The sequence below is a fragment of the Mobula hypostoma genome, chromosome 21, assembly GCF_963921235.1.
Source record: "Mobula hypostoma chromosome 21, sMobHyp1.1, whole genome shotgun sequence".
NCBI lineage: Eukaryota > Metazoa > Chordata > Chondrichthyes > Myliobatiformes > Myliobatidae > Mobula > Mobula hypostoma.
This window is the reverse complement of record NC_086117.1, coordinates 4,006,057-4,015,635: the sequence shown is the minus strand read 5'-3', so window position 1 is coordinate 4,015,635 and position 9,579 is coordinate 4,006,057. Positions and strand designations below refer to the sequence as shown.

The following is a 9,579-nucleotide window of genomic DNA, read 5'->3' as shown; positions in this document are numbered from 1 at the left end:
GGACTATTGTGTCACTCTACCCTACTACGATAAGGTGTACTTTCAAGCTCACAATCTATCTTGTTCTGACCTTGCACCTTATTGTCTGCCTGCACGGCCTTTTCTCTGTAGCACTTTATTCTAACTGCACCGCGGGCCATCCCAAGCCTGGCTGGAAAAGGGGGAGGGGCACAGGAGGAGTGATCCCATCCTGTACAAACCCAGAGCTACAGCAACACCAGCAGAAGCTCTTCCCTGGGAGAGCAAGGATCTTCACCTAGAAGGCATCCAAAGTTGTGTGGTGAAAGCAGAAGCTACAGGGCTGATCAACCTTCGGCCCAGGACAAAGAACTCTGGTGAGCTGCTGTTAGTGGCCTATGTCCCAGTAGGGGTGATGGGCTTAAGAAGAATTCTGCACCGTTATTTTACCCTGCTTTACCTCACTGCTCTGTGTAACGATTTGATGTGTATGAACTGTACACAAGATTTCACTGTACCTCGGTACATGTGGCAACAATAAACCGATTCCAGTTCCAGTTCCAGCAAACCTGCTCCACAAACCAATCAGTAAGAGATTCATGTGATGTTATTTTTCCCCCAGCATCAGGCTCAGCCGGCTCATTGTAGGCACAGCCCTCCCCACCATCGAGGACATCTTCAACACAAGATGTACCAAGGAGGCAGCATCCATCACGAAGGACTCTCACCGGCCAGGACATACGCTTTTCTCATTGCTACCATCAGGGAGGAGATACAGGAGCCTGAAGACACACACTCAACGTTTTAAGAATAACTTCTTCTCTGCCATCAGATGTCTGAACGGTCCATGAACACCACCTCATTGTTCCTCTCTTGCACGTTCATGTATTTTTATTGTAACTTACACTCAGCGGCCACTTTATTAGGAACACTGCTCATTAATGTAAATATCTAATCAGCCAATCATGTGGCAGCAACTCAATGCATAAAAGCATGCAGACATGGTCAAGAGGTTCAGACTGGGGAATAAATATAATCTAAGTGGCTTTGAACATGGAATGATGTTGGTGCCACTTGGGGTGGTTTGAGTATCTCAGAAACCACTGGTCTCCTGAGAGTTTCACACACAGCAGTCTCTAGAGTTTACAGAGAATGGTGTGACAGACAAAAAAACATCCAGTGAGCAGCAGTTCTGTGGGCAAAAGCTCCTTGTTAATAAGAGAGGTCAGAGGAGAATATCTCCCTATTCTAAGGCTGATCCTACACTTGCCCACAGTAGGAAACATCCTCTCCACATCCACTCTATCAAGCCCCTTCAATATTTAAGAGGTTTCAATGACATTCCCCACCCCACCCCTCCCCCATTCTTCTAAACTCCAATGAGTACAGGCTCAGAGCCATCATGCTCTTAGGACAGGTGATTACTCCTGACCTTGATAGTGAACTATGAAAAATGAATTTAAAACCATGGAAATTTAACTCCTGGTGCACAGGTAAGTCAAGAAGTAAAGCACAGAATGACTTTTGTACCATTATTCAGATAACTGAAGACGCAAGTCTTCTGCTGAAGAATTTTAATGGAGATATGAGAATTTACAATCTGCCTGAACACTCATATCTTGGTCGCTGGCTTATGTTTAGTTCTGCAAAGACTTGGGGTGAATGAGTAAATCCCCTGGGGACATCTCTCTCTCAGTAGTTTGAGAAGACTCGGTGTGTACAGTGAAGAGCATCTTGTTCAGTTGCACCAGAGTCTGGTTTTGAGTCTCCAATGCACAGAATCACAAGAGGCTGCAGAGGGTTGTAGTTTCTGCCAGCTTCATCATGGTCACAAACTCCCCACCTTCGAGTACACCTTCATCTTCAAAACAACATCTCACTAAAGACTCTCACCATCTGGGACATGCCCTCGTCTCATCACCAACAATACTGAGGAGGTACGGGGGCCTCAATGATTCATCAACAGCTTCTTCCCTTCCGCCACCAGGTCTCTGAATGGTCCGTAAGCCCTCGGCCTCATTATTCCTTCTTTCTGCACCATTTATTTTGTGATTTATAGTGCTTTTATGTCCTTGCTGACAAAACAACAAACTTCACATCATTTAAGTGAGTAAGAAGAAACCCAGTTTGATTCTGCCTGCCAGTAATCCATTCAAAGTGACCTACCAACACAACTCCTGCAAATCTGAGCCAATGAACTCAAAACGTGCACATTCTTGGTGTGAGACAGAATGACCCCCTTCTCCCTGATAAAACAAAATACATCATCCTGCAATGTTGAATGTGCTGTTTCAAGGCCAGAACAATGTTACTCCCCCCATTGTTCTCTGTGTTACCACAGAGCAGGTACTTGGATGGAGCCAGCAAGCCATGTCTGTTTGAGCACAGCCAGTTGTCCTTAGAGGCTGATGGGATTCATTACTCAAGAGACCCTCTTAAATGATTTCAATTCCCACAGATTGGGTAAAAATTGGCACAAATATCCTGCCGTGGCCTCCAGTGATTTGTCTTGCATCATACATAGGTTCCTGACCCCTATTCTTGTAGCTGATAAACAACATTAACTTGTATCTGTTATCAGATCATCAGATATTAATGCTTTATGGAGTCTTTGTAGTCATTGAGCATAGAACCAGGCCCTTTGGCCCATCAAGCTCATGCTACCCATCAGATTCCTGTGCACACCGATCCCATTTTTGTTTTACCTCCTCCCCCCCCACACCTTCCCATCAATTCAGCCCAGTTCTGTGGCTCAGTTATGTTCTTGGTGGGGGGGGAGGTACAATTTACCCTGCAACTCACAAGCACAAGTGATTCTGAAGGTGCTGGAAAGCTTGAGGTGTGCACAGGCACACAAGTTCAGTGGAGCAGGAGCAGGCAGAGACAACAGGCCCACCGGAAAAGTCTCAGCCCAAAATAGATGCTACCTGACCTGCTGAGTTGCTCCAGCATTCTTTGTGAGAGTCCTCCCTTGGTTCAATCCCTTCCTACCAAAATCTGTGACACTTCACACGCTCATGACAACTACAATCCTTGGTCCTGATTGCCTCATTTTTGCTATGGATGCCCAGTTATTTATTTTTTTTAAAGTCTTACCGAAGGGTCTTGGCCTGAAATATCAACAAGAAACTGATACGAGGGGACAAAAATACAAGGTGATTGGAGGAAAGTGTAGGGGGGGGATGTCAGAGGTGAGATTTTTTACTCGGAGAGGGAAGAGTGAAATGCACAAGAGGCAGATACATTAGGGACATTTAAGAAACTTAGATAGGCACATGGATGATAGAAAAGCGAAGAGTAATCCAGCAGGGAAGGTTTAGATTGACCTTGGTTGAGAGTAAAACGTTGGCACAACATTCTGGGCTGAAGGGTCTATACTGTGCTGTGGTGTTCTGTGTTCAGTTCCTCTGCAGATACTGACTGACTTGCTGAGTTCCTGAGTACCTCCAGCATTGTGTGCGTGTTGCTCAGTTACCTCAGCATTTATGGAGGGGAATGATCAGCATACTTTTGTACCCTGATCCTTCATCGGGACAGGGAGCATCCTGACCTGCTGAGCTCCCCCTGCATTTTGTGCATGTTGCCTAACATTTCGGGCAACTGCAGAATCTTTTGGGTCATTTATAACGAGGTGACCGTAGTCAAAGTGTGTGCAAAGTATTTGGGCTCTCCTTGCCTACAGGGAGCAGTCTGTAGCAATGTTCCTTCATCCTAAGACTAGATCACCTCGGGGAGAATATCAGATTCCCACCACTGCCCTATCAAAGACCACCATAGCGCACGAGCCTGTGATCTGTGGTGTCTGTCAATAACAACAGGGGCCCCCCACAATCCTCTCTCTCGGGGTAACCCCACTCTCTCACTGGGGAAGCTCCCTCATCACGCTCCTGTCACTATTAACCAAACAGATGGAAGCATTTAATTTAGGCTTCTTTCTCTACACAGACGCTAATTCGTACCACATGAATTATACATTGTAGGACAAATTAGACAGTGCCATTCAACCTACTGTCTGAGACACTTTCTGTCCCCTTCTCTGCAGCGAGCTCCTCCTTACTGAGACTTCGGAATGCAGTTGCCTCATATGGAAACAGCGTTCGGCTGTAATTTCCTGGGTGGCAACATCTCCGATGATCTATGCTGGGTCCAACATATTGATGCAATTATAAACAGGGCATGAAAGCAGCTACATTTCATTAGGAACATGAGGAGAATTAGTATGTCACCAATCCACCACCAAATTATTACAGATGTACTGGTTACATCGCTGTCTGGTATGGATGGGCCACTGCACAGGATCGGAAAAAGCTGCAGAAAGTTATAAACTCAGCCAGTTCCACCATGGACACCGGCCTCCCCAGCATCCAGGATACCTTCAATAGGCGATGCCTCCACAAGGCAGCATCCATCGTTAAGGACCCCCATCACCTAGCACATGCCCTCTTCTCATTTGTACAGGGGGTCTGAGGACACATACTCAACATTTCAGGAACTCCTCCCCCCCACCCCCAGCCCTGCCATCAGATTGCTGAATGAACACTTCCTCACTGTTTTTGATCTCTTTTTGCACTACTTATTAAATTTAATTTTTTATATATATTTCTTATCGTAATTTACATAGTTTTAATTATTGTAATGTACTGCTGCCATAACACAAATTTCACAACAAATGCCAGTGATATTAAACAGGATTCTGATTCTCAGCAAACATCAGGACTTGAAGTTTGTGGTTCACTGAAAATACCCAGTGATGAATAATTCATGAACTCGGAGGAACTGTGTGGATTTGGCTCAGTCGCGAGTTTATAAACTAGCAAGCCCACGATTTATTCCATTGAAGTGGTCAGCCAGAGGCATTGTCCTGGGGCAGAAATGGCTAATAAAGGGGGTCATGATTTTAAGGTATAGCGGAGGATGTTGGAGGTAAGGGTTTTTCTGTACACAGGGTGGTGGGTGTGTGGAATGCACTGTCAGGGGCGGTGATAGAAAAAGATACAGTAGAGGGTGTCACAGTAGTGTAACGGCTAGCACAGCTTGGGGCATCGGAGTTCGGAGTTCAATTCCAGCATCCACTGTGAAGAGTTGATATGTTCCTCCCCATTACCATGTGGGTTTCCTCCGGGTGCTCTGGTTTCCTCCCACACTCCAAAGATGTACCAGTTAGTAAGTTAATTGGTCATTGTAAATTGTCCTGTGATGGGGGCAAGGGTTAAAAAGGTGGATTGCTGGGCAGCACAGCACAATGGGCCAGAGGGGCCTGTTCCACACTGCATCTCCAAATGAAAAAAATAAATAGATACATTAAGGACATTTGAGAGACTCTGATAGGCACATGGATGATAGAAAAATGGAGGATTATGTAGGAGGGGAGGTTAGATTGATCTCAGAGTAGGTAACAAGGTTAGTACAACATTATGGGCCAAAGCACCTGTGCTGTGCTGTGGTGTTCTACAGTGCATGTTCTAAAACAGATTTAAAGGGATTTGTATTCCTAACCCTGGGTCTTGCCAATTTCAACACGCCTGCTGGTAAAGAGAAGCTCATCGTGGTACTCTTGTCAGTGAGGGGGTAAAGAGAATGGAGGGAGTTCTTCTTAACATTTCCCTGGGAACAGAAAGGATGAGACGGTGAGAAGGACAGAGAAGGAATATTTCTGCTTTTCTATGTGGCACAGCGATCTGGCTTCAATTCCCACTGCTGCCAGTAAGGAGTTTGTACACTCTCCCCATGACCCTGTGGATTTCCTCCAGGTGCTTTGGTTTCCTCCCACATTTCACGGACGTACAGGGTAGAGTTAGTAAGTTGTGCGCATGCCATGTTGGCGCCAGAAGCGTGGCGACACATTTTACTTTATTTAGAGCTACAATGCAGAGCAGAGCAGGCTGTTCTGGGCCCAGCCAGCCGCACGGCTCAGCAACACAACTATTTAACACTGGGCTCATCACGGACAATTTACAACGGCCAACTTTGGACTGTGGGAGGAAACCAGAGCACATGGAGGAAACCCATGCATTCACGCGGAGAATGTACAAAATCCTTACAGAGGACGCTGAACTCTGATGCCCTGAGCTGGAACAGTCTTACACTAACTGCTATGCTACCGAACCGCGTTGGTCGGTGACGCAAATGACACATTTCACTGTATGTTTCGATGTACCTGTGACAAATAAAGTGAATCTTTAATCTTTAATGTGGAACTGGGCATTGAAGGAAGACTAGGGGAGGCTGGAAAGTCAAAGCACGAGAATAACGGTCCATTTGTGAGATGGGATGGGACACAGGTGACAGGTTATAAACATCTTTGAGATAGAGAGAGCCCCTATAACATGGATAGACATGAATCTGGCTGAGAAAGGAGGAGGGTTCAACATGTGTCCAGCGACCTCATCCCCGGGAGAGGAAGGATACACCAGGAAGACGGGCTACACCTGGGGACAGTATGAAAGACTGGCCCAGGACAGAGGACTCTGGAGAGTGGCTGCCAGCAGCCTAGGCCCCAGTCGGATTAATGGGGCTTAAGAAGAGTCACCAAGCTGAACTTCAAAGGCCCAATTTAATGTCAGAGAAATGTATATAATATACATCCTGAAATGCTTTTTCTTCCCTCCGGGCTTTAGTTCTCTAAAGGGGAAATGATATAAATGACAGAAGTGAAAACAAGTTCAAACTCCTCTCAGCTCCTACGATAAAGTATTGCTAATGCAATACTAAACATGATGTGATGAACCACCTCTGGCCAACACTCAGTTCTGATAATTAGACACTAAGGACAGTGAAGTGAGTGTAGCACCTGCAATCAGCGATCTGGGTTCAACTCCCGCTGAAAGGTCTGAAGGAAGACAAGTCACATGGACCAGATGGACTACATCTCAGGGTTCTGAAAGAGGTAACTGAAGAGATTGTGGATGGTGGTGAATGTGTGGAACTCATTGCCACAGACGACTGTGGAGGCCAAGTTATTGGGTATATTTAAAGTGGAGATTGATAGGGTCTTGATTAGTCAGAGCATTGGGGTTGGGTTTAAGAGGGATAATAAATCAGACATGATGGAATGGTGGAATAGACTCGATGGGCTGAATGGCTTATTTCTGCACCTATGGTCTACACTTTCTTGTCAACAGTCTCTTGATGGGCAGCAAGTGGATCCATCTCCACACTGGGGAGTCTGTTTCTTTGTGAGAAACACTGTGGTGGATTGCAGACAGGGTCCCACACCTGCTTCTTTGTGAGAAACACTGCAATAGAGCTGCAGACAGGGGTCCCACACCTGAGACGTCAACTGAGTCCTGTCCGCTGGATAGATTGAAGTCCAATATTTGTAGGTGTGAGTCCGTGTCCACTGGAGGTTAGAGGTCTGTGCTGGGATAAAGGACTGTGTGTGTGGGTGGGAGGAACGGGGGCTTTATGTTTTGTTGCTTCTTGTGTTCTGTGTTGTCCCACTGAGTACTGTGGGTACGCTATGTTAACTCCGAATGCGCCGTGACACTTGTGGCTGCACCCAGCACATCCCCGGGGGATGTTGGTTTTTGATGTGAATGACACATTTCACTATATGTTTCAATGTACCTGTGATAACTGAATCTGATTGGAAATATTCACAAGGATGTTACCGAGACTGGAAGACTTGAGTTGCAGAGAGAGATTATTTTCCTTGGAGAACAGGGTGCTCCGGTTTCCTTCCAAAGACATATGGGTTTGGGTTAGTGAGTTGTGGGCATGCTATGTGGTGCCGTACACGCTGACACTTGCGGGCTGCCTCCAGCACATCCTCGGACTGCGATGGTTGTTGACACAAATGGTGAATTTCATTGTAAACTTTGATGTACACATGACAGACACACTTGCAGCTCGAACTTGTCTGCACTCTCCAGAGACGCTGCCTGCCCTGAGTCCTCCCAGTGACTCCTTGGATAGCGAATTGAATTCAACACAACGTGAAAACCAAGCCATGGAAACTGTGTAACGACAGGTCTGAGCATCTTGACAGATGACCAAGAATGTACACAAATAGGATTTACAAACTGAGTTTCTGCTTGGCGCGTGATCAATGAATCCTTCTGTTCTTCAAAAACCAGGATCTGTTGGTCGAGGGATCAGCGGCTAATTGGGAGCTGAGGGAGAGCCAATGCTTGATGTGGAATTGACTGTGCTGTCAACACTGAAAATGGATGACCTTGGAAGAAAGAAGAGATATCCCAATGTATTTCAATGCAGGAGGGAATTATTTCACAGCGTAAAGTCACACTTAACACAGAATGTGCAGCATAATAGAGCTGTTACTATACCGAAAAATCAACTCGTTCAATTTTATTGTCATCCGATTGTACATTTATACAACCAAACTAAACAATTTTCCTCTGGGACTCAGTGCACCCACAACACAAGTCACATAAAACAATATATTACCATAAATAAGTTAATAAAATATAATTCAAAATGCAAGCAGTGTGCAGTTGAGGTAAACAGTAAGCAGCTTGCTGTCCTAGTGACGAGACCTCAGTGGTGACAGGGTATTCACTAGTCTCACAGCCTGAGGGAAGAAGCTGTTACCCAGTCTGACAGTCCTAGCCCTGATGCTCCTGTACCTCATTCCAGAGGGTAGTGGGTCAAAGAGATTGTGGGATGGGTGGTAGGGATCCTCCCATTCTCTCTCCACAGATGCTGCCTGACCTACTATGCCATAGTCATAGAGCACTACTGACTCTTCAGACCATCTAGTCTGTGTCAGCCTGGCTTTCTGCCTAGTTTCATCTAGCTGCACCCAGATATTAGCTCTCCATACCTCTCACATTCAAGTGCTTATCTGAACTTCTCTTAAATGTTGCAATCGAACCCACTTCCACTGGCAGCTCGTTCCACACTCTCACCACACTCCAAGTGAAGAAGTTCTCCCTCAGGTTCTCCTAAACCTGTGCCCTCTAGCTCTGGTTCCACCCAACCCCAGTGGAAAAAGCCTGCTTGCATTTACCCTATTTATACCGCTCATAATTTTGTCTACCTCTATCAAATCTCCCTCATTCTCCTACGCTCCAGGGAATAAAGTCCAAACCCGTTCAAACTTTCCCTATAACTCAGATCCTCCAGTCCTGGCAACACCCTTGTCGATTTTCCTTTCTTATAGGTAGATGACCAGAACTGCACATGATAAAGTATTTCCAGTGTTCTATGTTTAATAAACACAAGAGATTCTACAGGTGCTGGAAATCCAAAGGCACACGTAAAAAATGCTGGAGGAACTCAGCAGGTCAGGCGTTATGTATGGAAATGAACAGACAGTTAATGTTTAGGGCCAAGGCCATAACCAGGACTGGAAAGGAAGGGGGAAGAAGGTTTTTCATTTTCATTGATGCTGCCTGACCTGCTGAATTCCTCCAGCATTGTGTGTGTATTGATCTGGATATTCAGCATCTGCAGAATCTCTTGTGATATATACATGAAGGAATACAGGATACAGGAGCGGAAAAGCAGGGTGCTGATCTGGGAACCAAGGACACAGATGTGAGAACAAATCTGGGAACCCAGCTTCCCCACATCCTTCCCTTTCTCCCATGGTCCACTCTCCTCTCCTATCAGACTCCTTTATTTCTTACTCCTGTCACCTCCCAGATTCTCACTTTACCC

The 9,579-nt window shown here is 45.8% G+C and overlaps 1 protein-coding gene across 1 annotated transcript in view; it reads right to left on the bottom strand.

Annotated features, from left to right (window-relative positions):
- Positions 1-4,490: 4,490 nt before the first annotated feature.
- The window catches only part of lhx6a (LIM homeobox 6a), a 72,355-nt gene continuing 67,266 nt past the window's right edge, over positions 4,491-9,579 (bottom strand). The window contains exon 10 of the mRNA XM_063073323.1: positions 4,491-8,131. Coding sequence (XP_062929393.1) covers positions 8,052-8,131 — 80 coding nt within the window. The 3' untranslated portion in view covers positions 4,491-8,051. The remainder of the gene's footprint in view (positions 8,132-9,579) is intronic.